Below are 18,232 nucleotides of genomic sequence, written 5' to 3'. Positions count from 1 at the left end.
ATACTTGATCAACTAACAGGATGAAAACCCTGTTATCTTGATCACCCAAACGCAGACAAGTCTCCAACGGAACGCAACAATGCGTTTTAGTGAGACGAAACGACGTTGTTTTGTTCGTCTTTCCTGGTCGAAGAGGGCGATCGTTGGAAGCCGCGCTCGACGTCGGCGATTCTTCTAGAAGCATTATCTTCACCTACACTTTGTCTTATTCCTTAATTTTTCACTCTCGTGCACGTCTCCTCTTCTCAATCATTATCCCTAAGCCTAAAATCCCTACTTTATCATAGAACTAGGCTGTCGAAGATAAGAACATAAATAGGGATAAGAACTTCGATTGTAAAATTGAAGTTGAATTCATCCACCACAACTGACCTAGCTTGGTATAAATACCCTTTAGGCACTCTCCATTCAATCTATCAAACAATTATCACATCTTACAACTTAAATCAAAGAATTGAAATTCTAGCAAGAACTGGATTTATGTAAAATCCTCTCCGACGATCAAAGCTTTGATACAGGCTTCGGGAAATCTTCTAATACATCTTTGGAGTGTTCCATAACTGTTGGTAAGCTTCCAGATCCTCTATGTTTCAATTTGTGATTAAAAATTGGATTTTCCAAGTTTTATCGGTTTGATCTATTCTAGGGTTTAATTATGTGATTTATTTGTTTAGAATCATTCCTTAGATGTTGTATGACCTTTCTGTTGAAAGAGTTTTGATCAAATCAACCTTAAACGAAATAAACAAAAAATTGGTTTGAAATTCTAGATTTTTGAATTTGAAGTTATTGAGCTTTAAGCTTGAATTTTTTATTCAAATAGTTGATAAACATGTTAAGATGATTTCCAAATCATAAAAACAATATCCCGATCATATTTGATCCAACTGAAAGTTTGAAAAAAAAGAATTTGAATTTCGTTTTCAAAAGTTGTTACAGAGCTTGAATGATGTTCTTTTTTTGGTTGTGTTCGACTATATTCATCATTTCAAAACTAATAGAACAAGAATTAGGCTTTGTGATGGCCTAATTCAAAAGATCCCAAATTTTGACCTAAAAATGGTTTTTTTAGAAATTGATCTTTGTAGAGATCGATTGATCGTGATTAGAGTTAGGGATTTTAATCCCTACAATCATATGGGTTGATTGCAACTTACATATCATGATTTCATGATATGTAACTATAATTCTTAACCAATTCAACACTCGGTCCTCTTGGGACCGAGGATGAGGACCAAGAATCTTAGCCAGGACCGAGACCAATGACCGATGTTCTTGAATTCGAACTAAAACTAAGAACCAATAAAATCGACCTAGGACCGATGTTCTTGAGTTAGGACCGAGACCTAGGACCGATGTTTTTGAGCAAGGACCGATGAATCTGACCGAGGTTTCTATCCTCGGACCGAGAGGTCTAACTTGGAACCGAGACTCTCAAGTCCACGATCGATAAAACTAAACCTAGTACCGAGACTCCCAGGCCTAAGACCGAACAGGCTGAGTTCAAGACCGAGCCTCCTGAACCCCGGGACCGAGACCTCTAGTCCCTCGACCGAATAGCTTGAGTTTAGGACCGAGCCTCCTAATCCCCCAGGACCGAGCCCTCTAGTCCCTCGACTGAGTAGCCCAAGTTCGAGACTGAGTCTCCTGAACCTGAGAACGAGCCCTCTTGTCTCTCGACCCACGCTCGTGAGCCCTGATCTAGACCACCCTAGTCTGGACCGAGCTTGTCCGAGTCTAGATTAGCAAAATATTACCCAGGCCCTAGGACTCCGGTCTTAAGGCCTGTTTAGTTCCACTTTTCAAAATCAGATATTATTTTTGTAATTTTAAAACCCCAATATATTTTCAAATAATTCTAAAAGGTCATAAAATGATATTTAAATATTTTTGGGATATTTCCTAAAGAAATATTTTGGCGGCTATTTGGAATTTATTTTTAAATTCTAACAATTTTCTAATATTTTTCAGGTTTTTTACTCAATTTTATATCAGCGCAATCATAGGTACGCCCTTTTAAATAAATTTGTATAATTTTTTACGTAATTTAAATTTATCTTTATTTAGGACCCCGGAACTACTAATTAAATAAAATAAATGTTGTAAATAAATCTTAAAATAGCCAGACTTTTACTTAAAAAAAATAAAAATGTCCTTTGATGGGTGTAGAAGACATAACGCGAAAGTCTTTTCCCGAATATAATCAAAAACTGAACCCCTTCTAGAAACTTTGGTATAAAGTACGTTTATACGCATACAGATTATTGATTTTTCTAAAATTATTTGGCGACTCTGTTTTCACATAAATAATCTTTTAAATTAGTTACGTTTGATTAATTTAAATTAGATTTTGGTTAAATTGTTATTTGGCCTCCAGATTATTAAAATTTGAATAAAATTAATTATTTTTACATGATTAATTTCTAAAGCTCTCAGATATTTTAAAAAAAAAATTAAAATAATGTTTTCTTTTAAAAAGACGTTTGACACGCAAATCAAGGTTGAAATGCATCGAACCTCGAGACCCGCGATTCCCGTATTGTCATGTGTCGTCTAGGAACGTGCTAGGCTACGAAAGGAAATTTATGGGAGTTACAAAGTTAAATAGTTTATTTTGAACTGTTATATATTTTTTTCAATTTGAATTTGACACGATAAAGGATAAATAAATAAAAACATTATTTGAAAAGGAGTTACACTAGTAAAAAAAGAGGTATCAGTAAGGGCGAAAACCGTTACTGAAAGCATCAAAAGCCGTTACTGAAAACCATCAGTAACGGCAAATAAAACCGTTACCATTCGTTACAGACACACTCGTCACAAAAACTTCTCAGGTATCAGTAACGGCTTTCGAAAGCCGTTACTGATAGTCATTGAACAACAGTAACGGTACTAGCCGGGGTAAAACCGTCACAGAAACTTCTCAGGTATCAGTAACGGCTTTCCTAAACCGTTACTGATACCTAAGAAGTTTTTGTGACGATTTTTGTTTTGTTAAACCGTTACAGAGCAAATTACAGTAACGGTTTTTTAATGCATAAAACCGTTACTAAATAATAATCGTTTTTTTATATATATATTTCATATTCATTTGTACCTATATAAAAACCTAACATTCAAATAATCTAACTTCATCTAACAATCGAATAATTCAACTTAATCTAACAATCGAATAATCTAACTTAATTCAACAATCCAATAATTTAACATTCAAATAATCTAACTTAATCTAACAATCCAATAATCTAAGATTCAAATAATTTCACTTAATCTAACATCAAATAAACCAACATTCAGTCATCTAGCAGCCTAACATACAAATAATCTAACATCAAATGAACCAACATTCAATCATCTAGCAGCCTTACATACAAATAATCTAACATTAAATAAACCAACATTCAATCATCTAGCAGCCTAACATACAAATAATCTAACATTAAATAAACCAACATTCAATCATCTAGCAGCCTAACATACAAATAATCTAACAATGCTATAAAATCTAACTATTAAACATTCATTTTAAAGAACTAAACTGGATTTGAAAGAGAAGCAACGTTAGACACTCAACAGCAGGGACAACTTCAAACAGGGCAAAATTTAAAAAAAAATCTGCCAAATAGAGAAATAGGAATCGAATCAACTAACCTGGATTTATGAAATACATTCAAAAAGAAACAAATTTTGTCAAATATTGAAAGAAAGTACTTACCTGAACGTTTATTGTTTGCCAAATCTGCCAAATCGTTTTGCTGTTCAAATCGTTTTGCTGCCAAATCAAAACAAAATCAAAAAATTTGATTTATTGTTTGCATAATTCAAAATTTAGGCAGCTTAAAATAAAAAAGAAAGCCACAACTAATGGCCAGTTTAAGTACTAGTGTGAAAATTTATCAATAATTTCATTCAAGCTAAACTATGATGATTCTATAAAATACACTCTGTGATTCATTCAAGCTAATCAATAATCTTATCAATAAAATATACTCTGTGATGATTTCATCTTGGATAATTTCAAGCTAAACTATGATTCTAAAAACACCCAAAAACAAGTTCCAAATTTATGATTCAACTTAAATTATTCATCAAAAAAACCGGCAATAAATCCTAAGAAAACTGGAAATTTGTCATCTATCTTGTTCAATGAAACCCTAAGATAAACCCTAAATAGCAATATCATAAATAAGTCAAGGGAAGCAAATAAATATCAAAATACAGAAAAAGTAAAACCCTAAGATAAATAAATGAAGAAGTGTTTACTTACCTGAATGCAGAAGAACTAGCGACGGCGGAAGAATTCTATTTGAACCAGCGGCGGAAGAAGAAGAAGAACCGCGGCGGAATCGGAGAAGAAGAAGAAGACAAAGCGGAGAAGAGGAAGAAGAACCCGCGGCGGAACCGGAGAAGAAGAAGACAGAGCGGAGAAGAAGAACTTACCTGTTTGTAGATCGAAGACGGCGAATTACGTACTCTTTCTTGTTTGCAGATCGACGGCGGCGGAGGAAGAAAACGGAGGAGAAGAGAGAAGAAAGAAAGAAGAAAAAAGAAAAAAGAAAGAGAACGGCATAACGGGGTAAAATTAGAGTATTAGTAACGGCTTTAGATAAACCGTTACTGATAAGAAAATAAGTATTTGTAACGGTTATTCTCTTAAACCGTTACAGATAAGAATCCCACAAGCTTATCATGAGACAGTATCAGTAACGGTTATACTAAAACCGTTACTGATAACCTTGTAGAAGACAAAACGTCAGTTAACGTATTAGTAACGGTTATGAGTAAACCGTTACAGATACGTATCAGTAACGGTGTCTGTCTAAAACCGTTACTGATAAGAATCTCACAAATTTTATCATGAGACAGTATCAGTAACGGTTATACTAAAACCGTTACTGATACCTTTAATTTGAAAAAATAAAATTAACTTGTTATTATCTGTAACGGTTTTTTCTTATGTCCGTTACTGTTTCCTTCTATTAGTAACGGTCTTTAATAGCCGTTACTGATATGTTTATAACAGTAACGGTCTTTAATAGCCGTTACTGATAAAAATCTTCAGTAAGGGCGTTCGACCGCCGTTACTAAGTATCGTTACAGAAACCTATTTTTTCACTAGTGTTAGTATGTATTCATACAGTGAAAATGAAGTGTTATTCGTGAAGTATCAAAAAAAATTAAAATATTTTGTTTTATTTATAAATAACCTGATTGGTCTAAATTGAAAAGACAAAATAAATAAATTAGTTGATACGAACATATAAGTCATGTTATAATGTTAATAGTTAATGAGATGTTTATGCGTGCGCTCACAAAGATTTGGGTTAATCGTTAATGAGATGTTTATGCGTGCGCTCACAAAGATTTGGGTATAATACCCATGGGTAATCCGTGGATAAATATTGGTAATACAAGCATTTACATTTTCAGTTTTTGTTTTACATTCACTGGGAGCCCTAACACTTGTCTAAATGTAAGATTTTCATTTCCAGCCCTGTATCTAAGTTCATCAGATTCTATTTCTAACATTCGTTTAGGTACATCACATTATATTCCTAGCATAGTCATGATTTAGATCAAACAAAATGAAGGAATAGAAACATACATATGGTTGTTGGAGGGCAAAGAGATGAAAAACACGTTAGGTTACCATTCTAATGTCAAATTTGAAATAAGGACATCTCGGAATTTTTATGATTTGTTATCGGTTTTGTTTTTCTATATATATACCAAAAGGAAAAGAAAAAAAGAATATATAAAATCGAGGCTTAAAATAAAAATTCTTGTTTTCCCTTTTCTCACGTTATTCATAAGTTAGCAACTTAAGTAGGAGTTGGACCGTGGAGTTTCATTGCAAACTCATGGACACGCGAGAGGCTTTCTCCAAGCGAAATGGTAAACAACCTTCCCTTTATCGAGAAAAACTTAGTCATGGTTATCGACCGTGACCTGTTCCAATTATTATTATTATTTTCAACACTTAATTCACTCACCTATATATATAACAAATTCATTCAAACCAAACAATCATTATTCAAAGTTCTGGAAAATTAAGAACAAATTGTTTCTTGAACTCCACGGCAGTGACCAATGTGTTCTCAGTCGTTCACGGTTAGACAAGGTCACAAGCCTCGGTCGGTCGAGACCGAGGCATTCTTAGTCGCTCCGGGTCACACGCATTCTTGGCAGTTTTTTTATTTTGTTAATCCCTACTCACTATCTGAACAATAAATTATGTCTATTCAATTCGATTATCCGAGTAAACCTATATCCAAACTAAACATCATCATTCAAAATTCAAGAACAAATGAACTAAAATACAGTTTAACATATCATAGTAAATGCAACATCTTTAACATCAGGTTCATACACACACATGATAAGACTGTAGCAGGGCCGACCCTGGGGTAAAGCAATCAATTCACTTGCTAGGGCCCCCACTTTTATAGGGCACCCCACTTTTATATTTAATAATATTATATTATTAATATTATTTTTTTCTATTTTTTCTCCTTTAATATTAAATATATATTATAAAAATAACTTTTTTATCTCTTTTTTAGTCTTGTATTATAATATATTAATTATTTATATTTTATTTTATTAATTAAAATTAAATTATTATTTTTTTACTATTTTAGGGACACAAAATTTAAATATGCATAGAACCCCAAAATGTAAGGGCTTCTCAGGGCCGGCCCTGGAATGTAGGCTAAGATTATTTGAAAATCCTAAGATTCAACTCTCCTAAATTTCTAAGCTGTTGATTTCTTTATCTGGATTTCTTCCTCTTCCTTCTAACGAACTCGGGATCATTTATAAATCATACCGTGGCTTGGAGATCAAGCAATCAACTCTAATTTGATTAAAAATCCGATTTTTAAAGTCTGAGGGTCAAATTCAGACTTTCCTTATGTAGATTTGTTGAAAAACCTTTCAAAAATTCATACTAGCCATTCATGGAATACTTCTTCAATCCCAGAATTCGCCTAAACCCTTCGGTCAAAATGGGATTTTTTGCGCGCCTTTTTGTTCTTTGAAAAAAAAAATTGTTCAATTTAAAAAGAAGATTAAACGGTGTCAAAACAACAGCTTTTTTTCAAATTAAAAAACAGAAAAGATATTAAAAAAAAACGACACCATTTTGGATTATTTTATTTTCTTCCTTCGTACTCAAGTAGTTTTAGCTGGGCTCGGTTGGGTTGAGTCGACTGAACATTTTATTTTTTATTACATTTTTAAATTTATCTTATCTGTCAAAATAAACAGAAACTATTAATTTCAAAAAAATTATTTAGTTTGAAAAAAAAAATTTCAGATATTTTTTTAATAACCAATTTGGTGTCTAATTAATATCACTTTTGTTCTAAAACAATTATTAAACTCAATCCCATTAAATAAGTTTGTAAAGATTTTTTTTTTCAAAATTATTATTGTTTGCTGTGAAGATTCTAAAAAATATAAATTGGGAAGATTTTAAATAAATATCTACATAATTATATGTGAAAAGTTTTATTTCAATAATATCTTATTTTTTTTAATGCGAATATGATATATTAAGGGATAAACAAATTTTCTTTTATTTAAGAATGAGTTACAAGATGTAAATAAAAATAATGGTGACATGTAAACTCGAAATTGAAAAATATACATGTGAGGAGACAAATTTTGAATCCTAGTTCATGCAAAAAAAATTGAAAGAATTATTTGAGAAATTATAAATATTTAAAAGTATATTGCGATGATGATACGTGAGTGAGAAATTAAGTAGATCATTTGTGAGAAATTTTATTTTAAATGATTTTATATCCTTCTTTCGATGTGAATTTAACACAACATGAAATAAACAAACTTTTTTATATTTGAAATAAGTTTGAACGCATATTATATAGAATTAAGTGTTATTTGAAGTACATCAACTTTTTTTCAAAATCTTGATATTTTATTTATAAATAAACATTGTAGACCTAAATTTAAAAATTGAAATAAATATACTAATTAACCGATATACATAAGTTATGTTATACTTTTAAATAACAAGTTTTCTATTTCATTTGAAATTTTATGTGTTTATTGTTTGAGAGACGTATTTAAGAAATTGGCATAATAGTTGATTGATTTATTTATTTTAGAAGATTGTAAACGAATTTTAGTAACTATTTTATAATACAAACATACAAGTCATTTTATATTATTCAATAACAAACTTATTATTTATATTTATAAAATTTTGAATGTTTGTGAGACACAATTAAGAGGAGGGCATCAGAGTTGACGAGATTTTTATTAAACCGCTATCAAAAATCATTTATGTTAGATTGTGACAATTTTCATAATATTAGATTTTGATTGTTATATTATTTTAATATTGTACAACACATATATCATTATAATAATTTTATAATTTAATATTTACACAAATATGTTTGTATTAACCTAATTTAATTTCTTATTTTTATTTTAAAACACTTAAATATTTTTTTATAACCAATTTAATGTTTATTCAAAATAATTTTGCGTCGTTGATTCTATATTGTTGTGTTATTCAAAATAAGTATAATAATAACGTTTTTAATCTTACAACACAAATTTATCTTAATTTAAAATTAACTAATACAATTTTGCATTATGGCTCTCCATTTTATGGTATTGTATGTACAAAATGATATTTTTGTAGATTATTCATTTTATCTCCTTTGATAGAAATTGTAACATCATCCATATGTCTCAATAATTGAAAAGTCTCCGGTCTAAAAACATGTTTTTTTATCCCTACACGAAACTGAAAATAAGAAGAAAAAAAAATTTGGTCGTTGTCAGTCAATAAGTTAATCATCTCAGTGGTCCTTGACTATATCTCATTATTGTCATTCCCATTTTATTGACTTTTTTTAATCAACTTTTTTTTTAAATTAATTTTTAGAGTTTCAGTGTAAATAAGAAAATGTAACAAGACAATTTGGAAAGGTAAAAATAAAATTGTTTCACCACAGTTAATACATAAAGTAATCTGGGTGACATTTTTCACATGAACTAATTCATGTAAGACACTCCAAACACACTCACTCAAAAGGTCATGTTTTCAAACACAACAAACTTGGGAGGTAATTTTCTATACCACAATTTGGACCCTCTCCCAGAAAACTTACCATAAAGAGACATGAAATTCGTCTTCAAAATCCGGCAATGGATCATGAAATAAATACTCCCAATCTGTAACCAAAGAAAGATCCGAGTTGCTTTCCGAATTTGTTGCTAAAAAGGGTTCCATCCAAAGATCTCCGTACGATTCATCCAACATTTCATGAGGAAAAACATCATTTCCATTTGCAAACATGCTCATAATAGGGTCAACTTCTGTCACATTCGAGTACGTCCCCATTGTCGACTCATTCGAGATGCAAGGTTCATTGAACGATGTCGAAACATTCGACAAGTCAGAACTCTCGAGTATTCCATGAACCACGAAATCTGTTGACGCAAAACTACCCTCCCCTACTTCTAAAGGTGATGATTTAGACTTTTTTATTTGGTGAACACGTCTTTTGCGTTTCGGCATATGATCGTCGTCTTGGTTATGGTCTAATGACCTTTTCGTTGCGCGTTTCTTCAAAAAAGAATGCCATTGATTCTTTACTTCATTATCAGTTCTACCCGGTAATTGTGCAGCAATCACGGACCATCTACACCCAACAATTAAAATTTATATTATCAAAACATAACATATTTCAATAGAGTTTTGCATAAAAGACTATAGATTTACTAAAACAACCATGATTGTACCTGTTCCCAAGTGATTCATGCAATTTGACTATGATATTCTCCTCTTCTTTACTAAAGTTGCCTCTTTTAACGTCGGGTCTCAAATAATTCATCCATCTGAGTCTGCAACTCTTACCGCATCTCGATAATCCTGCAATAGAATAATCTCGGTGAGAATTTGAGTCGAAGAAACAAGAAATGTGGGTAATTGATCTGACTTGCCTGCAAGCTTGGGGAGTTGACGCCAATTCAAGTAGCCATGATTGATGATATAAGCTTTGAGCTTTTCATCTTCCTCAGCACTCCATGTGCCTTTTCTGATGCCATTTTTATCAACATAAGGTGTTTTCACCATTTTCTCTATGTTCTTTCTTAGCTGATTAATTAGCAGAGAAGTTTCCATTAACTCATTGGTAATGAATATATATAGAGCCTTGAGGAGAAGACTATGAAAGGTTAAAAAGACGAAGCGTGTAACATGCGGGCCTGGTCTGGCAATGTCCTAGAAACCAACATTTTTAAATATCACGGGTCCCACCAAAATAATTCCCACTCAATCATCTCCACATGTTTTATTTAAATAAATAAAAAACAATTAGAATTAGATATTTATTTTCTACAATGTGTACATGTATCATGATTCATGAAAACAATCTTTTAGTAAATATATAGTGCAGTCACTTTTTAATGAATTACATTCTAATAGGACAAGAAATGAAGAAATGAGTCTCCATCCAGTTCATTATTTGTTGAATATTTATGGTCATTTTTTTTGTTGTTGAATAAAATCTATAAGAATCTGCCAAATAGAATTTTCAAGATAATGGCCGGTGTCCTCTAGATCCAACACTATGGCATCCAATAAATAAATAAAAACGAGTAAACAAATTAAACAACATACAAAAATTATAATGGTTCAATCTAAAATGATACCACTTTTAAAAGAGAGTTAAGAAGAAACATCAATATTATAGATGTTGAAAACTCTTAACAAATTCCTATTAGTATTGCTTAGAAATGATTTTCTCACTTTTAAAAGCACCAAAATTAGATTTTCAAATTGAATAATATTTTCGCTCCATGTTTTAACATCTCCACAAAATTTAAGCAAAATTCAATAAGTAGACATTAGTGTTAAATTATTTATTCTATATTTTTATTATTTAAATTTATAATCTTACTAGTTTATGTTGACAAATTAAGATAAATTGTAGTTGTGGAAACATACATAGATCTGTAATGAATAACGGTTCATTAAGTCATTCTTCGAATATTCTCTCGATCTTGTATCTCCCAGTTTTAAATCTCAATCTGAACTTAGATAGAAATGTCATATGTGTGGAATTTGAACCCTCTATAGATAGACTTTAGTGTTTTTGAGAGTGAACAAACATCTACCTTTAATCTGATGAGTGTAACAAAGGAGAACTAGAATGACATCCCATCATTATGACCCCATTTCAATTGAAAGCACTTTCAGGTGGAATCAAATTTGTGACCACTTGGTCTCTTAAGCCGACACTTACCACTAGGTACTTTGGTGAGATGCCTAGTCTTAATATACTAATTTACTATTTGGTCCATCAACGAAATCATAAATAATATTTTTATTTCTACACAAATATATCCTCATATTTATTATAAATATCTAACTAAGTTTATAATATTTATTCTTTTATAGCTTAATTAAATTTTAATATAATATTGAAATTAATTCCAAATATTAAAAATATTAATGTAGTTTGACAACTTACTAGCAAGTGTCTAGGGCAACAAATTTAGTTATGTCTTTTACCAAATACCTTTTCTCAATTAGTTCTAAAGCAATCAGTTTTCATGATTGGTAGTGTCTGTAGATGTTTAAGACATTACTCTAAATTTAATATATCACAATTTTTAACTGTCAATATTTTTTAATGTATTTTAATGATTGTGCTTATAAATTAACTTCTTAGAAAACAAATGTACTTTTACTCTTTCAAATAATTAAAAATGTTGAGTTTAAAACTTCTAAATAATTTTAAAAAAAAATTGTTTAGTATATGATTTTTTTTATATTTAAATTAAGAGGAATGATATCATAAATATTCATTGGAATAATAATTTCTCTACTAAGGTATAAAATTTAAGATTTATGATATAAGATTTAGAATTTAAAGTTTAAAGTTTATGATTTAAGATATTTAGATTATGAAAAATAAAAACTATTAATAAAATAGAGAAAGGAGAAAAAAAATAGAGAAATTCATTTGTTTCTCTTAAATTAAATAGGTAGTTCCTATTTATTTATGAAGAGAGAGTATGAATGACTATTTTCACCTGATTGGTTTTAAGAATATTTATTAAGCACTGTTTTATATTTTTTACAAAATTAATCAAAATGATTATGATAAAATTATATAAAACAATATTTTTATATAATATATTAAAAAATTATACTATTATAAAAAAGTTAAATTTAATAGTCTTAAAAAATATAAAATACAAATAAATATATTAGTAATATTATATATTTAACGATGTTTCGTAGTGTTCGAATCTTAATCGAAACAAAATCTGAAAAGAGAACACGATTATCGTAACCATCAACCACTAGTTAAAATGAAAAAAATAATAAAATAATCCAAACAGAATAAACAAAATTTACTTGAAAAAACTGAGTATAGTTGTAATTCTTTAAGAAGGAGAGCAGACACGACATTTAATCAAAGTTGTTGGTCCTTACTAGTAAGACGACGAGGTTTCAGCGAAACTGTTTTAACTAGCCCACGTGATCATTAACATATAGTGTCGTACTTTTGCTGACACATTACTTAATATCCTAATTTAATCCCTTTATTTTCCACTTGTTTACAATTTGAGCCCTGAAAAAGACAATAGCACTCTTTCTTTCTCCTTTATTTGAGGAGTGCATAAGAAAATGAAATGTTAATACTTGACTCACTCTTATTGGTTTGGATCTATTTCGGGTTACCTTCAAACCATAACGAATGATGTGCGTTGAATTGCTAATTCAAGTACATGTTATATATTTTTTGACTTAGTCGAGCAACGACATCTATAATTAAGACATCTATTATGTTCTAAATAAACGTAACGGTTATTAGTGAGTTAATAACGTATTAAAGGATCAAAATGAGAACTCTGATTATCTATATAGCATGAGTCACTGGTGAGTTTCGCGACTATATAATGAAGTATTTTAAACAATATTAGATACTCATATTTTAATACTGGTTACGATTGATTTGTAAATAGGTCATGATTTTGTTTACTCTTATTATCTAAACAAAAGTGGTGTCTACCTTATTAAATACTATAGTCACAATATTTTTAATATGCTTTAACAAATACCAACAACAAGATATTGTACGCCAATTTACAAATTGATCATAACTAGTATTAAAATATAAGTATTTAATATTTAGAATACTTCATCGTATAGTCCCACGAAACTCACCAGTTATTCATACTATTATCTATAGATAATGATAGTTTTATTGTGATCCTCTAGTGCGATATTAACTCATTAATAACTATTAATGAGTTTAGAACATTAATTATGTCTTAATTACATATATCGCGGCTTGACTAAGAAAAAAATATATAACAAGTACTTAAACTAACCATTCAATGATGTCATGTCGAATTTAACTTAATTATACTTAGGCAATGTTCTCTTTCATTATTTAAAAACCCATACAAAATCTATTTTTCAATCGATCACTTCTCACCAATCACATTACTCGTATCATTAACCAAAATACAAAAATACCCTCTATTTTAATTATTATTTTTTATTTTATTTATAAATATCAATTTCTTTAAGTCTTTTTACCAAAAACAATTATTACTTTTTCAAAATCATCACCGATCATCCAATTTTTCTCTCTCTTGGTTTTTTTAAAAAAATCCACAACCGAACGAGGCCTTATAAAACAATTAGATATGTTATTTAATATTTTTATACTTATAATATATATAAATATATATATATATATGTGTGTGAATTTCAACTACTTTATTTTAATAAACAAATTTTCATAATTTATTAAAAATACAATTGTATAAATTAAATGATTATCATTGGGTCGGGTATTCTCAATTATTTAGATTTGAATGTATATAAATGATATATGTAATTTAACTTGATATTAATTAATACATCTATACAAACCCAATTTATATAAAAAAAATTAAATGATCTAATTGTACAAAATTGAAGAAATTAGTTGAATGACATCATGATATATTTTATATTCTTATTATTTTTATTATATTATTTTTTATTCGAATTCAATTATAAGTATAATATACTTTAATTAAGTTGTTAAGTCATATAGTATTAAGTATTAATGTTTGACATAATTTTTGGAATAAACTAATTAGTTAGAAATTGTTTTTTAAGATAATTATATATTATTAATATAGGTTGGAAAATTACCCTATTTTAGATATATCAAAAATTAATAATGCAAAATATTAAAATTATTGATTTTTAAAATTGGTATACAAATGAAAAAAAATAGTAAAGTATCGTACTTATATCGAAATTATATGATAAATGTATAAAAATTTTAAAATTACAGTATATAAAGAAATAAATTTATAAATTAAAATATACATAATATAATAATGATTAAAAAAATTATAAATAATTAAACTTTAATTTTCATTTCAAAAATTAGATTAATATAACTATTATAAACTTTTCCAAAAGATTAAATGTTAACAGCGAATCAATCCATCTTAATAAATTTATTTTATTCTACAAACAAATTTGAAGCTTAACTTAAAAGTATTTATTCTATTTCTCCACCTTTAACTAATTTATTTATTTTTCTAAGCAGATTTGATATTGATTGAAACTTATATTTTTTAAATCAAATTAAAATACAATTAGATTAATATAATATTATTTATTATATATACAAAATTTAAATATTTGTATGAGATATGAAGCTAATTTGATTTCACTGCAAAGTATTTGATTTTTCTTTAAGAATGGACTTACCATATTATCATTATACCAAAATCTCTGTATAAACTTTTGATATGTATATTGTATGGATAGAATATTACGGTAAATATTAACTACCTATCTAATTATTAATATTTTTTTGTTATTATAATTTTATTATTTATTAATTTAAAATATTTAATTATAATAATTGGTAATCTTTGTCTAAATTTTTAATTGCACTTTCAAACTTTTAACATTCAATATTTCCTCTACTTAGATTTATTTTCTTAAAATCAACATATCTAATTAACCCTATAGCCAACTTTTAACTTTTGAACACGTGTCTATTCAATTTATGAAATACCTTTTAATAATTTAAATAAAAAATAATTAATAAGCTTAATTCGTTTAGAATTAAATAACAAAACAAAATCAAACAATATTTCACTCTATTCTATCTAATAAATCACTTAATTTATTAATTAAAAAAATATTTATTTAAAATTATTATCATTTATTTTATTTATATTCTTTAAATCTTTAAAAAATAATCTCACTTTTTTCAAAATCATACAAATAATTTTTTTTTTATCTTTAGATGATTTAAATAACCTATAGTAAAATTAAAAAAAAATAGAGAAAATATTATCCATTTCAGAGTATTTGAGATTGAGTTATCATATTTTCATATGTTTCTTGGATCTAGAAAAAAAAAATCATTTGACTAGATAGTTATATCCATCGTTCATATTGTGGCTTGAATTATGAAATCGTTGTTTATGCAATTCCCTCCCTATCCAATATTTTTTAATAAATAATATATATATATATATATATATATATATATATATATAATATATAAAATATCTACTCTGACTCTATCTTCATTTTCATATTTATTTTTATTATTATTATTATATAAATATAGTAGTTTAAGTAAATTTTTCCGTGCGATACACCCCGATAAAAATAAAAACAAAATAAATTAAAAAAATTATAATAATATATATTCAATTTTTAAAATTCTTAATAAATCACGAATAATATATTAAAATAAAAAAATATAACGTTCTTATTCTACATTTTATTCACTTAGATAAAACAACTTATTTTCTCAAATGTTTCATCACATATTTTTTCCAAATTAATCTCTCATCTCGTGATTATACACTTTTACTTTGTCAATCAAATATTTGATTCATATTTTTTAATAACTAGCATCGTGGCCTCACACTTTGGTCAATCAAATATTTGATTCATATTTGTTTAACCACTTTCAAATTATACCGGTTTATTATCCCTCGGCAAACCACATCTCAATCACACTTGATTAATTGTTGTACTTGTTTTGTTAAGTTGTAAGTTCGAAACATACAAATAACATTTTTAATTTTATTTTTAACCGTTTTAAGTTTATGGGCGGGTCAACCCACAACACGACCCAAGTATCCATTTAATCTCATATAAATATCCAAATTAATCACAGCTCTCGACCCGGCAATCTGGACACTTTAAAAATTAAGCATCATATATATATATATATATTAGTTAGTTAAAAAGTTGTACTTTTATTGTTAAAATGTCTCGCGTTCATTAAATTTGGTGTTGAATCTTAAATATAAAGTGTTGTTAGCCTAGTTGGTTAAAAGATTGTACTTGTTTTGTTAAGTTGCAAGTTCGAAACATACAAATAACATTTTTAGTTTTATTTTTAACCGTTTTAAGTTTATGGGCGGGTCAACCCAAAATCCGACTCAGTATCTATTTACTCTCACATAAATATCAAAATAACCACAGCTCTCGACCCGGCAATCCGGACACTTTAAAAATTAAGCATAATTATATATAGATAGATAGATAATATAAAAACATAAGTGTTCATATTTTTATAAATACAACCAAATTTACTATTTGAGAGTAACGATAAAAACATAAGTAAAAAATATTCACTAACGAACAAACAAAAATAACATAAAATCTAATGTTAACGAGTTTGAAGATTTTTAAGGAAATCAATAAGTTCACCGACCGCTTTCACCGGTTTTCGAGAATATCTCTCTCATTTCTTCATTAATAATGACATTGTACATTAAACGCATCAGTCGACTGCGGTCACAGAACGTCTTATTATTTTTTTTCGAGTCAATTAGTCCACCAGAACATCGACTCAATCCATTTGAGCTCACGGTTTATATCTAAACATCACAACAATCAACTTGATCATCATTCACTCAATTAATCTCAATCATATTTCAAAGTATATATACTATATACTCGTTTTTATATGTATTCATATTTTTCTATTTGTTACCTATATTTAATTTTTAAAAGTTTTATCATTTATTCTTATGGCACCCGGTCCATACCTATCCTATAATTATCTTATAATAATAATAAGTTGAATATATCTTTGAAGTATAATGAATCTTATCCTTATTTTAATTTTGTGGTCACAGATTAACTTTTTTTTGCATTATTGAACATCTCATCAGTAGGGGAGATATTTAACATATATGTATAATTATTATTTACTAATAAAGTGGGAATAGTAATTGATCAAATTTGTTGGGTCTATTCCTATGATGGAGCAAGCTAAACAGTCATGTAAGTCCACTCTTACAGTCTTTATAAAAGAAAAATTTTAAATTTTGAACCTAAGACCTAATTGAAATTATTATAACATTTAAGTGATATAACCAACTAAATTTAATATAAAATTATTAATGTTTTTGTTATAAAAAGAATATACAAGAAACATAGAATATAATAATCTTCTTGAGAGAATCCAAACTTGGTGCGGCCAGCGTGTCTATGAAGTTGTGATATATATATATATATATATATATATATATATATATATATATATATATATATATATATATATATATATATATATATATATATATATATATATATATATATTATGGAATTATCATTATTTGGACTATTTACATGGTTGGTCAATTATAATGCGGCAAGAACTCATATCAAGAAATGCACTATAGGAAAATTTTACTATCACCTATCACCCATTACTTGTTATGGATTTTGAAATCACCTTTAATCAATTTCATTATTATTATTATTAGAACTTCTCAACTCATTTTCAATTTTTGCAAATTATTCTTACTATTTAGTATTTGAATTTTGGTGTAATTATATATTCGAATTTTATTGATGTTATTTTTATTTCTGTAAATTATTTTTCTATTTACACATACTATTAAGAAAAAAATCAAAATTAAATTCTTAGAATGTGTTTGATCATGAGATTTTTTACAAATTTTTAAAGTTAAAAAACAAATCTTTGATTGAAAAATGTGTTATTTGAGATTTTTTAATATAAACTATTAAAACGTCTTTTCTTATTTAAAATTTAAATTTAATGAAAATAAAATTAAAATATTTTGATATTTTTAATAATTAATAAAATAAAATAATTAGTTCTCTAAGTTTTGAGTTTCAATATTTAATACATTACTAAAAAAATCATTTACTAAATTTAAT

General features: G+C 27.7%; 1 protein-coding gene across 1 annotated transcript; it reads right to left on the bottom strand.

Moving 5' to 3' along the window:
* Nucleotides 1–8,963: 8,963 nt before the first annotated feature.
* On the bottom strand, nt 8,964–10,160 carry LOC124910435 (transcription factor MYB4-like). The gene is made up of 3 exons (XM_047451076.1): nt 9,985–10,160; nt 9,784–9,913; nt 8,964–9,683 (listed from the first exon to the last, which is right to left on the bottom strand). The coding sequence occupies exons 1-3, from the start codon at nt 10,115–10,117 to the stop codon at nt 9,146–9,148; spliced, it is 801 nt and encodes a 266-aa protein (XP_047307032.1). The 5' UTR covers nt 10,118–10,160; the 3' UTR covers nt 8,964–9,145.
* Between the last annotated feature and the right edge of the window lie 8,072 nt (nt 10,161–18,232).

Source organism: Impatiens glandulifera, chromosome 7 (genome assembly GCF_907164915.1).
Source record: "Impatiens glandulifera chromosome 7, dImpGla2.1, whole genome shotgun sequence".
NCBI classification, from domain to species: domain Eukaryota; kingdom Viridiplantae; phylum Streptophyta; class Magnoliopsida; order Ericales; family Balsaminaceae; genus Impatiens; species Impatiens glandulifera.
The sequence above is the reverse complement of the archived record's forward strand: the minus strand, read 5'-3'. Positions and strand labels throughout refer to the sequence as shown.